Raw genomic sequence first — 19432 nt, forward strand, 5'->3', positions numbered from 1 at the left:
CTCTCTCTCTCTCTCTCTCTCTCTCTCTCTCTCACACACACACACACACACACACACACACACACACACACACAGAATGAGTGTTATAACACTGAGATACATCACTGAGCTAATTTAGTCTTCCTGTCAAGGTCATTTTATATACTATAAAATGTGATAAAATGTGTGCAGATTTTGAATGCCAAAAATGTGTTACTATTATATATTATTTAACATTAATGCATCTTTATCTAACTTCTAATAAGTCTGATATTGATGTATTTACATCTATTTTCTTGTATCCTGTTCCTCTTCTACATCTTTCAGTCTCTTATATTTAATGTGTGGATCTTTGTAAGCTTAAATGTTTTCATTGTCATTGGAACTATTATATTTAGCCCATTAATGTGATAATTACTTCATTTTATTTACGCTTTCATCTAACAATTGTTTATACAATTGTTAAAATACATTTTGATTACTATTATTGCTGACAAACTCTCAGAAAATAGGTACCATTCACTTTCATATAGAAAGTACATTTACTTCTGCAGAAATTTTAGTTGTGAGGATTTTCTATTGGAGAAAAATATTTTATGCTTACTTGACTGCTTCTGTCATTCCTTTCAGTACAAGGCCACTCAACTTCTTGCTTATTTTCATTTTTCTTTATTGTTTGTCTGTTTGGCTTTGCTTTCTTACACATCGATTTGTATCATTTCTCACCTTTATTCAGAAGGAATAATTGTTTTAAACATCAAACCTCCTCATTAGTTGACTACATATTCTTTAGCTATGGCTTAGTAGCTACTCCATAGGTAGAAAATGTATCCTGAACTGACATGAGTGTCATAGTTAATACACTTGCTGCATGGGCAGTGGTTGGATCTGTTGTATGACAACTACTTCGTCTCTCTGGCTGAGTTTAGTTTTTACATTATTTAAAATCCCACAGGACAGACTTCATTACTTTTTGCAACAAATTTTAACTTACATTAACCCAGACATTTAAAATTTCCATGTAATATTTTTCCCTTGGAGTGTATAATATTGGTGGTTTGCAATAATTTCATATATGAGAACAATGTCTAACCCCTTATTTCCTGACCTAAAGTTATGTCCTTTTCTTTGATAATTATTAAAGGTGTGTGTGTGTGTGTGTGTGTGTGTGTGTGTGTGTGTGTGTGTGTGTAAGAGAGACAGAGAGACAGAGAGACAGAGACAGAGACAGAGAGACTGTGAGTTGAATGAATCCATGCTTCCAGAGGTTCATATGTTCATTTCTATAGTCCTCACCCCTTGGGCCTGGCATCCTTAACAGGGTCTTATTCCTGAAGAAAATGAATTCTTTCTCCCTGAAATTTTTAAAGTCAATCTTGCTACTTATTATTATTTTCTTTATTATTTGGTCATTTTAATTCTTATTTTTGATTATTACTTTGTTTTTTGAACACTTCGATGCTAAGAAACAGATTTTTGTTGGCATTACTTTTTTGAGGTGGTCTACATTTCTGCATGTATTCTTTTATTTTTGGGAAATTCACAGCATGTGATTCACTTATTACTCTTCTCTTATTCTTAGGAATTAATTTATACCCTGCTTACATTTCTTTACTTTTTGTTGTTTGTCTGTTATGTCTTTATTATGTTTACCTGTCTATTTCTTTCCCATCCATTGCTCAGAACAGGTTTTGGGGGTTTTATTTGTTTGTTTTTTTATTGATATTCCATTAATTAATTAATATATTTATTCCTTAATTTATTTAGTAAATTAGTAATTTAGTTAATTGATTATTTTATACAGTCTGTTATTAGATGTGTTAAGTTTAAAGTCATGTATTTTCTTTTATACAATTTGTTCATGTTTTGACAAACTTCTATTTCATGGCTTTCTGCTGATGGGTGTATACTAATTGGACTGTGTAAAAATAGCTTTCAATTTTTGAATTTTTACATGAAGTCTAAATATACTAATCAAAAGCAAAATTTGTCACTCTACTCTATGGTTAACAAACAAAATTTTAAGGACTGATTGTACACATTTCAATATATGGTTCAATTTGGCTCAGGTAGGATTGTCTTTCTTTGATTTACTTCTTATAGTGGAAATATTCAGAACTCAGCTGCACGGCACCATGATCACCCACCCTGCAAGGCTCCCTTAGTATTGCAGAAGTTCTGTTTGAACCCTTGGTTTTCTTTTGGCACTACTGAGGAGTCAAGCTATTCCTCTGTGCCTTTTCTGCTCTAGGTCATTGGGATCTTCTATTCCCAAATATTATTGTTCTTGTTCTACTAGTTTGCCCAGGTCATTTTGCTGGATTTCCAGAGGTATGGCCCTCTTAAAGCTTCTTAGACCATTCTCCTTTTACTAAGGCACATGAAGACACGTGAAGACATATGAAGACACATGAAGACTCACAAAGACACATGAAGACACATGAAGACACATGGGTGGATGACCCCTAGACTATTACCTCATAGTTGCTGCTTCTCTCTGGATCTTGGCACCTCTATTTGCTTCCATGGCTCTTCTGTGCTTCCAAAGCTATTCTGTCATAGTCCGCAGTGGATATAAAGAACTTTGATTAAAAAATAATTTGGCTGCTATATGTCAGGTTAGTGTTGGCTACTGGTAGCTCTGCGGTAATTTGCTTCTTCACACATGAATTGTTGTCTAACTCAATGAAAAAGCGTTCCATTGACTGGCATGGAAAATCAACCTGGGAGTAGCTACATTGGAAAACAGTGCAAACTATACTTTGAGGGCTCAAATGAGGTGCAGCTATCATGACTGAGAGTTGGGAGTAGGGATAGTGAGTCAGAAATACTTCCAAGAGGTGGTCCCCATTTTCTAAGCTGGCCTTTCCGAGGTTCAGAATGGTCAGTCACCGTTATATTCTGTTTAACAAAATACAACTCTGTCTTATTTATGTGGAACATCAATTCTCATTGCTAATTAAAGTGCTAATTATTAGTGGAAACATTAAAACATGTTTGATGATGTAAGTTTTAATTTAAAAATTTAATCATCACAATCGATTTCTCCATAGGTGTTCAAAGCAATGAACATCCCACAGATCAGAAGCCCATCGTTGCCTCCTCCAGAACATATGCCGGAATCCTACTCGGCAAAAATTGCACTTTTCGGTGCCGGGCCTGCGAGTATAAGCTGTGCCTCCTTTTTGGCTCGGTTGGGCTATTCCAACATCACTATATTCGAAAAACAAGAATATGTTGGTGGTTTAAGGTAATTCCTAGATTTATTTTTGTGTTTTAAGTGTCAAAAATACTGAGGTAAAATTGTCCCTGGTGTGGACATTTTATAAATACAGAGACACTTCAAGCTTACAGATGGTATCTATCTTTCATGCTATTTTCCAACAGGCTCAAATTCTGATGATGTAACTCACTTGAAATTTTGAAGTTGTATTTAAGTAAGATGTATGTATGAATGTCTCTGTCTTCTTCTGAAATTATAGATCTCTGGAAAAGTTTGTGATTGTAGAAACAAAACACAGGGATTGTTTCATCACTGAAAATCTTTTGTATAATGAAAATAGATTTAACAGTCCTAGACATTATACAGAAAGAGTGTAGAGTTCCATAGAATACTGAGTGGGGCATTAAAGTTTTCTCTATATAAAGAATACTGTGATGCTCCATGTATTGTCAATTTACAATTAGTTTAGCATTTACTAGTACTTTTGCCATAAATGTTCACTTTCAGAGTACATTTTATAGTGAATTTTATAATCAGTACCTTTTCAAAATTTGATATATTTCTGTATTATAATTGTAGACTAACATTCAATCACATAATTATTGTATCCCGTGTAGACCTTTACATGAGTATTGAAACTGATCATGGGTATCAATAACCTCAGAAACTGAGGCAAATGTAAACTATGGGGCTTACTTAAGCAGATTAAACATGGATTATGTTTAGGCTAATAAAAGTTATTTGAAATAAGAAATGGATATTTCTTAAAACATCTGGCTTGAAATAAAATTATTTCATGATAAGTTTATTATATTTTTATTATATCAATCAAAATGTTATTATTGTTTCCAAGTGACTTAAATTAAAATTCACAGATTTCAAGTTACAAACATTTGGATTGTGTTTCTATAATTAGCACTTAAGCTTTCTGTAGCTACTTAAGTCTTCATTAAACAATGACTTCATCATATTTGATAATCAGAAAATAAGTTTAATTTTGTCAGGTTTATGATACTTTTATGATTCTTGGTATCTATAAAATGGGCAATAAATACATAAATTTAAAATCGATCAGATGATTTTTCTTTATTATTAATTATTCCATTCATTCAACTGATATCCCACTTACCAGATACCCTTCCATAAATCCACCATCCCACATCCACCCTCTCCCCCTTTCCCTTTGCCTCTATGAGGGTGCTCCCTCACCCACCCACCCTCTCCTGCCCAACTGCTCAAGCATCTTCCTAAGCTGGGGCATCAAACCTCCATAGGACCAAGGGTCTCCCCTCCCATTCATGTCAGACAAAGACATCCTCTGCTACATATGTATCTGGAGCCATGGATACACTCCATATTTAGTGTTCTAGTCCTTTGGAGCACTGGGTGGTCCGGCTAGCTGACATTGTTCTTCCTATGGGCTTGTAATCCCCCTCGGCTCCTCCAGTCCTTCTGCCTGCTCCCCCACAATTTTTCAATAGCTCCAGATAATAGGAAAAATTCAAAGTACTCTTTTTTTATATAAACTGCAGTGTATGAATCATATATAACTGTCGATCAGATACTTTGTCATACTATTTGATTCATTAAACAAAACTATGTGACCTTACAAACAAAAGCCTCACAAATTAAATTAACCCCATAAGTGTCGCGGACCCCCAAACTCCGACCGCCAGAGACAGGGAAAAATGACACACACGCCAAGGAAGGTTCCAAACAAATTTCTTCTTTATCTCTCTTCCTGTTCCTCTCACAAACAGCTTTCTCTAACCCTCTCCTGGCTCCAACTAACTCCAACTAAACTCTTCTCCAACTCTTCTCCAACTGCTTTCTTCAACTGCTTTCTCCAAAGGAACTGTTTACAGCTTTTTCCCACAGCATTCTCCTCCCTCCCTCTCCGGGGCACATCCTGTTTTTCTCAATACTCTGAGCTCCTTCAAACCAATATTCTTACCCCCCCCCCCCCCGCCCATACATCCTGTTTTCAGTCCTCTGACCTAATCCTTCCCCCCTCTCCTGGATCAGGTCAGAGTTCAGTCAGGGCATGCTGTGATAGTCCAGTGACTCAGCAGGCAGGCAGTACAGGATCATCCAAGTACAGAGGCTCAGGTTAAACAGGGATCAAGGTGGTCTCACTAACTCCCCACACATAAGAAGCACCAAAACCTTAATTAATGCCTATTGTAGAGAAATAATTGTTTTATGATTTTATGTGCTGACAATTATAAATATTGAGGAATCCTTATTTTTAAAGTTTATCTGAGGAAATAAACTTCTCTATATTTTATTTTGCTGTGAGGATGCTTGCTATCTTCTTAGTGCCATTTCACCCCAGCTTCATTAATTAGGAAAAGCACTATGTATAATAACATAGGTATAAACATTGTAGGTTCTTTTTTTCAAATATACACATCAATGAATTTGTGAGTTAATTTTAAAACTATAAACATAATTGTTGTGTACCCTGGTAGATGAGGGAAAATCTTTTTGCCCCTTAATTGCATTTTCACAAGAAGCTGAAAATGGAAGCAGCCTTGTCTGTGAATTATTATGGGTTGCCAATTTTAGTACATGATTATGGTTCTTAGCATCTCTGTATTTAGTTTCCATTCGAATGTGGAGTAATTTATATAAATTAGCACTAAATGTTTGTTTTTATATATTTGAGCATTTTTACTGGGAAGGACTTCTTGAAATTCCTGATTAAGTATGCTTCTTTTCCTCCTGTCGTTTTAAAATTTGGTTTTCTTCTCTTTTCAATGTGCCTTTCTGACTCCTAAGCACAATACACAGTGTGAAGCTCATCCTTGGTGCCATCTGTGGTAGAGGAGCTCTGTGTCACTGTGAGAGGTCCAGGAAAAGCAATGCAGAGCTACTATGAATGACAAACCTAAGACTTCCGTGTGAATGTGTTTTCTCCCATACTGATACCTCTCAGTCTCTACAATATCAATGTAAATATTCTAATCTGAAAGGCATTAGCTTCATTTTGTACTTAATTCTGTATTTTTGCTTCTCTTGCATTTACACAGTTAGTTTTATATCTTAAGAACTGAGGCAAAACTACTTTTCAATAAATCACAAATGGTAGTAAGGTATATCTAGGATAGGATCTCTGTTGTAATCAGAATACACAGTAGTTTTAGTTAAATTCTAGATGTTTGACATTTGTTTTAACCAAATCTTTTTTAATAGAGAAAACTGTAATTGAAAGATTTTAGACTATATCAAAGTTTAAAAAAAAAAATGTGGCTGGACATGACAGTACACTCCTGTGACCCTGGCAATTGTGAGGTAGATACAGGAAAATCAAGAATTCAAGGTCATTTTCAGCTGCATAATTAGTTCAAGACCATCCTAGCACATATAAGACCATATCTAAACATAAAATTAATGAAGGAGAGCTTGATTAAGTATACACATATTCTTCATTTCTAAATTTTATTAAAAATAATAACTATGTATATGTTGTTTTGATAGGTATCATATTCAGTGAAACACTGGTCTTTGTTTAAGTGTTTAAAAAGGTTCTTTCAAACCTGTTCTGTTACATGTGTGTATTATTTCATGTTGATTGGCAATGTAACTGTTTCTAGGTGAAATACATGCAAGAGTAAAAACTATTTTACAGTGTGTAATACAATGCAAATTTAAGGACCAGTACTTATCCAGTCATGAACTGAAGCAATGTTTTAACATGAGATGCATGTATAAAACAAACTGAAAATAGTTTATATCAATACATTCTGTTATGCATAAGAAGCATATGCATATATGGAAGGCAATTTTCTCATGTTTCCGTCATCCATCTGACTATTGAAAAATTTATGGTCACCACAAACAAAAATATTTTTTGAAAGTTCAAATTGTTAAAAGTAGATAAAAGGAAAAACTGAAAATGTTTTTCTTAGTCCAAGAAACTTGAGAAATAACTATTTAAATCCAATTTCTCTTCTGTCCTTCTAAGTCCCTCTCCAGTCACGAAGGTTCGTGCCATGAATTCCCTTTGTTCCAAATAGATCTGTCTAATCACTTAAAGTTCTGTAAATTCCCAGTATTCTTTCTCTCCTGAACTCCAGTCTCTCACATTCACACCCTGGTCATTCTTTATCTTTTCATTCTTCCTTTCCTCCTTTCTTTCCTTTTCCTTCCTTCCTTCCTTTCTTTCTTTCTTTCTTTCTTTCTTTCTTTCTTTCTTTCTTTCTTTCTTTCTTTCTTTCTTTCTTTCTTTCTTTNTTCCTTCCTTCCTTCCTTTCTTTCTTTCTTTCTTTCTTTCTTTCTTTCTTTCTTTCTTTCTTTCTTTCTTTCTTTCTTTCTTTCTTTCTTTCCTTCTTCCCCTTTCTCTTTCTTTCTCTCTGTCTCTCCTTATTCATTTTACATCTCACTCACTGCCCCCCTCCTGGTCATCCCTCCCACAATTCTCCCCATCCCACTTCCCCTTCTCTGAACAGGCGTGTCCCAGATATCCTCCCACCCTGGCACATCATGTCCCTGCAAGGCTAGGTGCATCCTTTCTCACTGAGGTCAGTCATGGCAGCCCAGCTAGAAGAATATATCCCAAGTACAAGCAACAGATTTTGGGATATCCTCTTGCTCCAGTTGTTCAGGACCCACATGAAGACCAATCTGCATATCCACTTCATATGTGCAGGGGACCTAGGTACTGCCTGTGTATGTCCTTTGGTTGGTGGTTCAGCCTCTGAGAGTCCCAGTGGTCCAGGTTAGTTGAATTTGTTGATTTTCCTGTGGAGTTCCTATTCCCTTTGGAGTCTGAATTTCATCCTCATATTTCTACATGAGAGTCTCCAAACTCCATCCACTCCTTAGTTGTGGTTGTCTTCATTTGTATGAATCAGCTGCTGGGTAGAACCTTTCAGGGGACAGACATTCTAAGCTTCTGTCTGCAAACATAACAAAATATTATAAATAATGTCAGTGATTGGTGTTTGCCCATGGGGTGGGTCTAAATTTGGGCATGATATTGGTTGGTCACTCCCTCAGTCTCTGCTCTACCCTGTCTCTGTATTTCCTAAAGACAAGATAAATTTTGGGTTGAAAATTTTGTGGGTGGGTTGATGTTCCCATTATCCCATTAGGGATTCCTGCCTGTTACAGGAGGTAGCTTCTTCAGGTTCCATATCCCCAATGCTGTAAGTCACAGCTAAGGACACCCAATTGATTCTGGGGTGCCTACCTTTCCCCAGGTCTCTGTCTTGTCCTTGAAATGACCCCTGTCTCACCACTCCTGTCAATTGAAGATTTCCCTTCATTCTCATGACCACCTGGCCCTCTCACTGTCCCTTTACACACCTGATCCCAAGCATGCCTCCAACTCCCTATTCTTCTCCAAGTCTCCTTTGTCACCCAGTTCCCTCCCTCCATTTACCTCTTACAACTGTTTTGTTCCTTCTTCTAAGTGAGATTCAAGCATCCTTTCTTGGGCATTTCTTCTTGTTTAGCTTCTTTGGGTCTGTGGAGTATAGTGTGGTTATCCTGTACTTTATGCCTAATATCCACTTATAAGTGAGTAGAGTTTGCACAAATTAAATATTCATGTTCAATATATATTTATATGTAAATACATATAGATATACATATATATGAATATTCCATATGAAATTGGTATCCACAGAATGAACAATGAATAAGGGGAAAGAAAATTTTCATTCTAAAATTAACAAAAGGTACAGAAAGTGTAAAGATAGAATGAAAATAAAAAAGGAAATGGACTAGAGATTAAAACAACAACAAAAATCCACAGTGTTGTTTTCTTGAAAAGATAAATAAAAATAATGAAACATTTTAGCTAGACTCAGAAAAATGGAGATAGGACTCCAAAACCAAAACCATTGATTGTAACAGATATGACATCTAGTACCAAAGTCAGAGGAAAAGGGGGATTTGTAATAGTGAATTGTGTATGAAAATTAAATAATCTAGAGTAAACCATTACATTCTTCAAAATACATAGCTTAAAAAGGATGGAATCATGAAGAAGCAGAAAAGATAATGGGCCAACAAATAGGGCAGAAATGGGGACATTAAAACAAAGGTTTGTTATTAAAAATCCCGATGTGATATCCTCCTTACCAAATTTTTCTCAATATTAATTCTTTTCAGTTCATACTTTAGTAAAAATCTTTTCTTACCATCAATATAGAATTTTTTTCTTTTTTCTTGGATTTTCTTTATATACATTTCAAATGTTATCAAATTTCTCAATATTAATTCTTTTCAGTTCATACTTTAGTAAAAGCCTTTTCTTACCATCAATATAGAATTTTTTTCTTTTTTCTTGGATTTTCTTTATATACATTTCAATTGTTATCCCCTTTCCTGGTTTACCCCCCAGAAGTCCCATATATCATTCCCCCTCTCGCTGCATCTATGACAATTTTCCCCCACCCATCCACCCAATCCCGTCTTCCTGCCTTCGCAAAATTTATCACAGAGAACTTCAGATCACTGAAGAAAGAAATTGAAGATTTCAGAACATGGAAAGATCTCCCATGTTCTTGGATTGGCAGGATTAATATAGTAAACATGGCCATCTTGCTGAAAGCAATCTACAAATTCAATGCAATCCCAATCAAAATTTCGGGGAGGGGGGTTGGGATAGGGCCTTTTCTGAGGGGAAATGAGGAAAGGGGATGACATTTGAAATGTAAATAAAGAAAATATCTAATAAAAATTCCAACTCAATTCTTCATAGAGTTAGAAAGAGCAATTTGCAAATTCATTTGAAATACCATCATTAGGAAGAGAGGCCCCTTGGTCTTGCAAACTTTATATGCCCCAGTACAGGGGAACACCAGGGCCAATAACGGGGAGTGGGTGGGTAGGGAAGGAGGTGGGGGAGGGTATAAGAGACTTTGGGGATAGCATTTGAAATGTAAATGAAGTAAATACTTAATAAAAATTGAAAAAAAAATCAAGACAGCAAAAACTATTCTCAACAACAAAAGAACTTCTGGGGAAAATCATCATCCCTGACCTCAAGCTATATTACAGAGCAATAGTCATAAAACCTGCATAGTATTGGTACAGTGACAGGCAGGTAATTCAATGGAATAGAATTGAAGACTCAGAAATGAACCCACACACCTATGGTCACTTGATCTTTGACAAAGGAGTTAAAACCATCCAGTGGAAAAAAAGACAGCATTTTCAACAAATGGTGCTGGTTCAACTAGTGGTTAGCATGTAGGAGAATGCAAATGAATCCACACTATCTCCTTGTACAAAGCTCAAGTCCAAGTGGATCAAGGACCTCCACATAAAACCAGATACACTGAAACTAATAGAAGAGAAAGTGGAGAAAAGCCTCAAACACATGGACACATGGGACATTTTCCTTAACAGAACACCAATGGCTTATGCTCTAAATTCAAATATCGACAAATAAGACCTTGTAATATTGAAGCTTCTGTAAGGCAAAGATAACTGTCATAGGACAAAACAACAGCAAACAGATTAAGAAAAGATCTTACCAACCCTGTATCTGATAGAATACTTAAATATATTACACTGGGCAAATTTTAATTTACCATCAAAACTACACTGAGATATGATAAAATATCTCTAGTTTTATATCTTGGATATAAAAATGGTCAATAAATCCCTGAAACCTATTACACTTAGGAAAGTCACTCTTCCCTTGTTCTCTTCCTATCCCTTCATCCCCACTCAGAACCTTACCCTGAGCCACTGGATTCTCTTATGTATGTCATATCAACTGCAAACAGGTATACTTCAATTTCTTTTCCCACGTGTATCCTTGTATTCTTGTATTTTCATTCCTTTCTCTTGTCTTATTATTCAGTCTATGAGACCTAATTAACAAATTCAGTGAATTTAAGATATACATATAAAAAGCAGTAACTTTTCTGTAGATTATCAAGAAAATACCTTAAAGATATATAAAAAATTACAGTCCAATTATAAAAGCTACAGGAATACATATGAATCATAGAAATGTATATAAATAAAATAACTCTACAAGTAAAATTATAAAATATGGATGAAAGATACTGAAAGAAACAGGATAAAATGAAGACATTCTGCATTCAGGCATTGGTAGAATATCATAAAGATATTCATGCTACTGAACGAATACAATATCATCCCTATAAAATTCTAGTAGACTTCAAAAATAGAAAGGTATTCTAAAATTTATATTGAAGCACAGAGGAACCTGAGTAGGCCAAACAATACTGAGCTAAAAGATTAAACTTGACCCAACCTTAAAATTAATGCAAAGCAGCCATAACTCAAAACCAATGCATGGGTTCAGAAAACATCTCAGGATTTTGTAACTCAGAAATAAATTCACAAAACTTTAGGCAGCTAATATTTTAAAAGCACATCATGAAAGCAATACGATTGTGTCATAATGTAGGAAGCATATTCTTCCCTGCACACGACCCTGGAAAAATCAGCTACACTTATGCAAGAGAATAAAAATAAATTTCTAGTCCTTAATAACAATTTCCAAATGGATTGGAATTACATATAAATGCTGAAACTATGAGACTTGTGAAACACTGAAAAAAAATTGAAGACATTTGCCTGCTTCTTGTTTCTTGAATAGGACTCAAAAGCAAAGGCACAGGAACTAAAGTTCAAGAAAATGCAGTTAGAATGTTTATGCACAGCAAATTAAGACAGTCAGCTATTTTAACGGATGGTCTACGAAGACTGAGATAATATTTAAAATATATGTTCAGTAAAGAGTTAGTGGGTTTTTGGTTGGTTTTAACTTTTTTATTGTTACAGTCCTCTCCCTGTCTGCCCTGCCCTCCCACAGTTCCTCATCTTGTTCCTCCTGCCCCCTATTACCAGGAGGATGTTCCCACCTCCCTGTCTCCCCCAGACGTACCCACTTCCTGGGGCCTCAAGTCTCTCAGGGTTAGGTGCATCTTCTCTCACTAAGGCCAAAGAGGCAGCACTGTGTCAGGGGCCACGGACCAGCTCCTGTATGCTGCCTGACTGGAGGCTCAGTGTCAGAGTTAGTGTTCGTAAAATATAATGAACCCAATAACAAGAAGTCATATTGTGTTACATCTCACATGAGAATTGTGAATGTCTATCAGCTGAATGAAGTGAACTATCAGCGAAATTAGTATCAAAACCTCCGTGAGATGGCTCCTCTTATTGGTTTGGATGAGCATTAACACAATTTCAAATAAAGAGCTGAAAATTATACATTTACATGTGAGTCTAGATAAATAATAACTTAGCTCTCTGTATACTGTGAATTGATACTCGGATATTTTAACATTTTAAAAGACACAGGATTATTAAGTAAATCAACTATATAATTTTTAAGTGTTTGGATTGCTTTTGACCAAATTTATATTGCTTTTTTTCTATTTCCTATACTTTTGTATTAGCTTCTATATTACTTTTACTACATTGGACATCTTACTGTGACATGAAAAAATGTTTGTGCCTTCCTAAGTAGTTGCATGTGTTGTAATTACAGGGGCTTATTTGTCCCTTTAATACTGATCAGTAAGAACACATTATGCATTTTTTTTTAGGTTGATAAATTTCACTCTTATTCCCTTTCCCTGTTTTTCCTTTTTGGTTCAGCACTTCTGAAATTCCTCAGTTTCGACTCCCATATGATGTCGTGAATTTTGAGATTGAGCTCATGAAGGACCTTGGTGTAAAGGTGAGTAGGTTATATAGCATCTGTCTATATATGGCAGTGGAAGAAAGGGGAAGGCTTTGTGCTGGAGATTAACAGCCAATGTTGTTCATTTTAGGGAGGAAGAATTAAAACTATCTTAGGCCTAGCAGAAAGATACTTCCCCTTGCTCCAGGCATTTGTCTGTCTACTGTCTGAATGCCACTAGCCTGGAAAAGGGCAATCAATAGTTCTCATCTGGCACACCTGCATGTGATTAATTGTCTGTAAGAAACAAATGCCTAAATAGCTTTAGGGGTTCAGTTCAGCCAAGGGAAGGATTTGGTTTCTTTAATCATGTTTTGTTCAGGCAAGTTGTGAGCTCTCTGAAAGACTAGCATTGAGCGTTTTAGCACTTGGATTATAGATTCTTCCAGAAATTTATTTTCTTTATTATGTGCATCTTGTATGTATGGCTTTTCTCAACATATAAAATGAATTTATGAATAGTGGTATGATACTAATCTTTTATTTTTCTATTCAATAAATTTGTGTTCTTCTTTTAAAGCTAGACAAGATGTTGACGTACTATGCTTCCAGAATGGAATCTTAGATACACTAATTTTCCATTACTACTACTATTCTGTGATTTTTAAATCTTCAATTGAACATATTAATATTTTGTTTAGAGACTGTTATCGTCTATAAAACTCAATTGATAAATAATGTATCTTGATTTGCATAATTTCTGTCTCCAAAAGATATTTTTTAAAAGTGAGGAGCAAACTTTGCATGGAGTTTGCTTTTACTATGAATAACTAAAAGTTACCACTAATGGGGAAAAAAGAATATTTTGGACTATTTCATTGTTTCTACTTACATGTTAATGATGAACTTGAACACAAAATTACCAAACAAATATTTTGAACACAACAAATGCAACATAGATATGCACATTATAACAGTAAGTCTAAACAACTATAGTGTTCAAATAGATGATATATGGATAACTAAGTAAAAGGGCACATTCTGGAAAGTTTGTTTTTTGTTTGTTTGATTTTGTGTTTTTGTTTTTGTTTGTTTTTGTTTTTTCGAGACAGGGTCTCTCTGTGGTGCCCTGGTTGTCCTGNAACTCACTCTGTAGACCAGGCTGGCCTCGAACTCAGAAATCTGCCTGCCTCTGCCTTCCAAGTGCTGGGATTAAAGATGTGTGCCACCACTGCCTAGCTGGGAAGTTCTTTAAATGTATTCCTTTATTATTATTATTATATTTTTTTGAGACAGGGTTTCTCTGTATAGCCCTGACTGTCCTGAAACTCACTTTGTAGACCAGGATGGCCTCGAACTCAGAAATCCACCTGCCTCTGCCTCCTGAGTGCTGGGATTAAAGGCATACACCACCACGCCGGGCTCAAATGTATTCCATTTTGAATTGAAATTCTTACCTGACTCTCATTAAATAAGCAAAGTGTTATATAATAACATTTCAAATTAATATGCCTCATATTTTTACCAGTCAAAGATAAAGCAGAAATTTTAAAAAAGTATTTCAAAAACAACATGAAGCATTGGTGATCACACATGCCCATAATACCAGCATTCAGGAGGTGAAGTCATTGTATTGATTTTTCACAGGGTAGAGTATTTTCATTATTTTAAAACTTAAGGGGACATAGAATTAGACAAATTATCATGTGAAGAAAACATACATTTTTATCTACAGCCATATGACTTTCTAATTTTACAATTATGTGGCCTAGACAATGTCTAGCAATATTATTATTCTTGGTCAGAACCTGTTCATAAAGTGTGTGGATTTTATTTAAGTAAAATTTATCTATATTTTCATAGAGTATTTCTGAAATATTGTTTTTTGGAATGTTGCACAAAGAAGTTATCACCATTGCATATATTTGAATTTTTCATTTTTTATATTTATTCTTCTCTTATATATTATATACCCAACACAGTTTCCCCTCCTTCCTCTTGTCCTAGTCCCTGCTCCAATACCTCCTTCTGCCACAAATCCACTCTTCCTCCCTTTCCATTCAGAAAAGAGCAGGCCTCCTAGGGATATCAACCAAACATGGCATAAAAATTTACAATATGACTAGGCAATACCCTTCATTTATTGTGGGTTGAATGTTTTGTGGGTAGTTTGGTGCCCCAATCCCTCACCTGGAAGATTTTCCTGGTTACAGAAGATGGACTTTTTAGACTCCATATTACTATTCCTAGGAGTGTCCAGTAGTGTCGCCCTAATAGATTCCAGGGGTTTTATGCCATTAGATTTCTACTTCATTTCTGAAATACTCCCAATTCCAGTCATCTCTTCAAGTACTCTCTCCCTCTACCTGCCCTTCTTGACCTCTCCTGTTTCTATCCTGTTTCCCAGCCCAAGCACACCTGAAAAATCTCTGTTTCCCATTCCCAGGTAGATCCCATGTTGAGCTTCCTTATTACATAGATTCTTGGGGTCTATGGTAGGGTTTGTCTCTTTTCACTGGAGAGGGTTTCCTGTATGCAGCAAAATGTTGGGCCCTGTTTATGGAACCAGTCTGTTAGTCTATGTCTTTTTATAGGGAAATTGGGTCCATTGATATTACAAGATATTAAGAAAAAGTGATTGTTGCATTCTGTTATTTTTGTTGTTAGAGGTTGAATTATGTTTAGGTGGCTACCTTCTCTTTGGTTTGTTAAAAGAAGATTATTTTCTTACTTTTTCTAGGGTGTAGTTTCCTTCCATGGGTTGGAATTCTCCATTTGTTATTCCTTGAAGTTCTGGATTTGTGGAAAGATATTTTGTAAATTTTCTTTTGACAGGAATATCTTGGTTTCTCCATCTATGGTAATTTATAGTTTTGCTGGGTATAGTAGCCTGGGCTGGCATTTGTATTCTGTTAGGGTCTGTAGCACATCTGCCCAGGATCTTCTGGCTTTTATAGTCTCTGGCGAGAAGTCTGGTGTAATTCTGATAGGTCTGCCCTTATATATTGCTTAACCTTTTTCCCTTACTGCTTTTAATATTCTTTCTTTGTTTTGTGCAGTTTTGTTTTGATTATTATATGATGGGAGGAATTTCTATTCTGGTCCAATCTACTTGGAGTTCTGTAGGTTTCTTGTATGTTTATTGGAATCTCTTTCTTTAGGTTAAGGAATTTTCCTTCTATAATTTTGCTGAAGATATTTATTGGCCCTTTAATTTTTGAGTCTTCACTCTCTTCTATGCCTATTATCCTTAGGTTTGGTCTTCTAATTGTGTCCTGGATTTCCTTGATGTTTTAATTTAGGAGCTTTTTGCATTTTGCATTTTCTTTGACTGTTGTGTCAATATTTTTTATGGTACCTCCTGCACCTGAGATTCTCTCTTCTATCTCTTGTATTCTGTTGATGATGCATCTATGACTCCTGATATCTTGTTTTCTGTCTCCAGAGTTGTCACCTTTGTGATTTCTTTACTGTTCTACTTCCATTTTTATATCCTGGATAGTTTTGTTCAATTTCTTCACCTATTTGGTTGTGTTTTCCTTTAACTCTTTAAGGGATTTTTGTGCTTCCTCTTTAAGGGCTTTTATCTGTATTCTCCAGTATTTCTTTAAGGGAGTTATTTATGTCCTTTTTAAAGTCCTCTATCAGCATCATGAGATGTGATTTTAAATACAAATCTTGCTTTTCTGGTCTGTCGTGGTATCCAGGACTTGTGGTGGTGGGAGAACTGGGTCCTGATAATGGAAAGTAGCCTTGGTTTCCATTGATAAGGTTCTTGAGCTTGCCTTCCACCATCCAGTTATATCTGGTGTTATTTCATCTTGTTGTCTCTGAATGGAGCGTGTCCCTCCTGTGGGTCTGTAAGCCTATGTCAGCACTCCTGGGAAACCAACTCTCTTCTGGCAGGACCTGTATAGATAGGGCTGTGGAATAGCCCCAATAACTGGGTGAAGATGCTGATCAGAAGTATCTTGTACCAGCTGCTCCACTATTCCTGTGCCTTGTGCACTCCTAGCCATTCCTGCTTTGGATAGTTATTGGAAAGAAAGTGGAGATCTCACCTCTGAGTCCAGGAGTGAGAGCACTTCTGAGAGACCAGCTGTCTCCTGGTGGGACCTGTGGACAGAGGACCGTGGAACAGTCATAGCTCCCAGGTACTGATGGTGACTAGAAGGATCCTGTCCCAGCTGCTCCACTGTTCCAGTGCCCTGTGCACTCCTGGCTGGTCCTGCTTTGGACAGTTATTGGAGAAAAAAATGGAGATCTCACTTCTGAGCCCAGGAGTGAGCGTTTTGGCTTTCATAGTTATCATGTTTGAAAAACAAAAAAGAAATCCCAGAAAAACGAAGAACAAGTTCTCAAAGTTATGTGGTTTTTTTCATTCATTAGAAGTAGATTGAATCTTTGTATGTTTCGCTTATTATTCTTATTGTTTAAAACTTTTCATTAATACACTGAAAACATAAAACTCATGATAAACCAATGACCTTAAATATCTTCATTATTAAACCTACAAAAATGAAAAGTAGATAATTATACAACTCAAAAGTTAAACAAAAACAAAACGAAAACCACTTCATGGGTCTCTTGTAAAGAGTAATGTGTCATCAACTGTCATACATAGAACAACCTATTCTTGGACATCTGTGAATACTAGTTGTATTCATTATTCTTTCATTAGTAAATATAGTTCTTATATGATTCATCATAGAGTGTTTATATATCAGGAATATGATGATATCAAAGGCCAAAATGGGTTACTAGGTTTTGTGTTTGCTTTTTTCTCTGTGAGGAGGGACAGAACATTAAGTCCTTTGTCTTTCTCTCTGGGTGTAGATATACTGGCTCATATGTAGCACCTGGGCTCCCTAAACTTCCCTCACTGGCTAGTTCTTACTCACCTTCTGATTTTTGGGAATCTTGAACTCATCAGCATCCTGACCATTTCATGCTTATGGTACCCAGCCTGAATGCCATCACCATAGAGTGGATCACTGCTGTGCTCTACATGAAATTAAAGTTCTTTGTATACACATAATTACTGACATTACCATACCACAGTGGTGTACTAAATCACTACCGAGTGTTCACTGCTTCTGAATCATTTTTGAAGTGGAGTAGAGTCAGTCTCCATTTACCAAATCAATGGCCACATTTGGAGGCTCCATGGGCATGTCAGTCTGCTTCAACAATTTTACCTCATCCGTCACAGAAAGTTCAGCCAGGACTGCGCTATATGTAACTCTACAGTAGTTTACATTCATCCTGTGGGAACCATCTATTCTCAGTAAGGGACAGACTGCTGAATTCAATGGAGATTTGATGGGATCCACTAACATCTCTCGCCATCCTTCCTGCATACTGGATAAGATATCAGTATCTGATATTTATATGCAGTCTTCCCAGCTGTGATAACTATTTCAGCTCTTATTTCAGCTCTTCACAGACCAGAGTTACAGTTGGGGATTACTTAACTGACAAGTGTAACAATTTCAATTATGTGTTTGGAGAATAGGAGAATGATCACCGACAGGGTCAGTGTCTCTGATGGTCCATTGGGATCCAGAATTTAGTCAGGCTCCATTTTACCTTTCGTATAGGTCCCTACTTTGTGTCTCCAGGTATCAATGTCAATAAAGATCATGTGCCTAATAGCCCTTGAAATGCCTGATTAGCCCTATTTCCCTGGTGCACAGTTGCCTGGGTAAATGGCCCTCATTCCCTATGGGGAACCAGGGTAATTATTGTAGTATTTATTTGCCAGGGTACTGCAGAGTTCTAACTAGGAGCATCATGTCTCTCTTGTTCATCAGGTTTCCACTAGGGGGGAAAAAAGATGATTCATGAGTCAAAGAGATGGCTTTGTGGTCAATGGCACTCACCATGGAACCTGACAGTCTGAGTCCTATCCCCTGGCTCCTCATGATCAAGGATAGGTCTGACTTAGGAGAGTTGTCCTCCATACATGTGACACCCTCCTCCAGTTTCTCTCAAAAAAACAAGTATAATAGTGTTTTTACTTAAATAATTTTTGAGACCAACCAAAGTATTGTGACTTATAGACAGAGTGACTACTCTGTCCTGTTGATTTCTTCATATTACATGAACAATATCCCCTTTGGAAACCTTACATGTTGTAGAGATGTTATTGGAATATTACACTTTTGACTATGGCTAGAATGAGTCTTTACTACTGGAACTGCATGTTAATCGCATTATATTGTTGAATAATTTCCCATGTAAATCTTCTCTCACTTGACATTTTGGATCCTTTTGACTTTTGTTTCCCTTATTATCTTGTTGTTCAAATATTATCTTGGGTGCTAAACATACTGCTTTAAACATAAACTAGAGGAGAAGTTTTACAAACTTTAGTTTACCTTTATGAATTTCATTTTTTTAAATTAACATGCATAGTAATAGGAGTCCTTAATGCATTTCCATACCTACTTAGTTTGGGTGGATTCTTACCATCTCTTTGCTGTGCCCTTCCAATTTCTTGTCACTTGTTTTATTACTCTTCGCACTTTCTCCCCAGAAAGAAAGGAAGAAAGGGGGAGAGGGAGAGAGAGAGAGAGGGAGAGAGAGAGAGAGAGAGAGAGAGAGAGAGA

General features: G+C 36.2%; 1 protein-coding gene across 1 annotated transcript in view; it reads left to right on the forward strand.

The window, feature by feature from the left end:
* Window positions 1-19432, forward strand: part of Dpyd (dihydropyrimidine dehydrogenase) — an 844579-nt gene that overhangs the window by 213062 nt on the left and 612085 nt on the right. Inside the window, exons 6-7 of the mRNA XM_029537560.1 lie at window positions 3033-3229; window positions 12797-12878. Of these exons, the coding sequence (XP_029393420.1) occupies window positions 3033-3229; window positions 12797-12878 (279 nt within the window). The remainder of the gene's footprint in view (window positions 1-3032; window positions 3230-12796; window positions 12879-19432) is intronic.

The sequence above is a fragment of the Mus pahari genome, chromosome 4, assembly GCF_900095145.1.
Source record: "Mus pahari chromosome 4, PAHARI_EIJ_v1.1, whole genome shotgun sequence".
Classification (NCBI taxonomy): domain Eukaryota; kingdom Metazoa; phylum Chordata; class Mammalia; order Rodentia; family Muridae; genus Mus; species Mus pahari.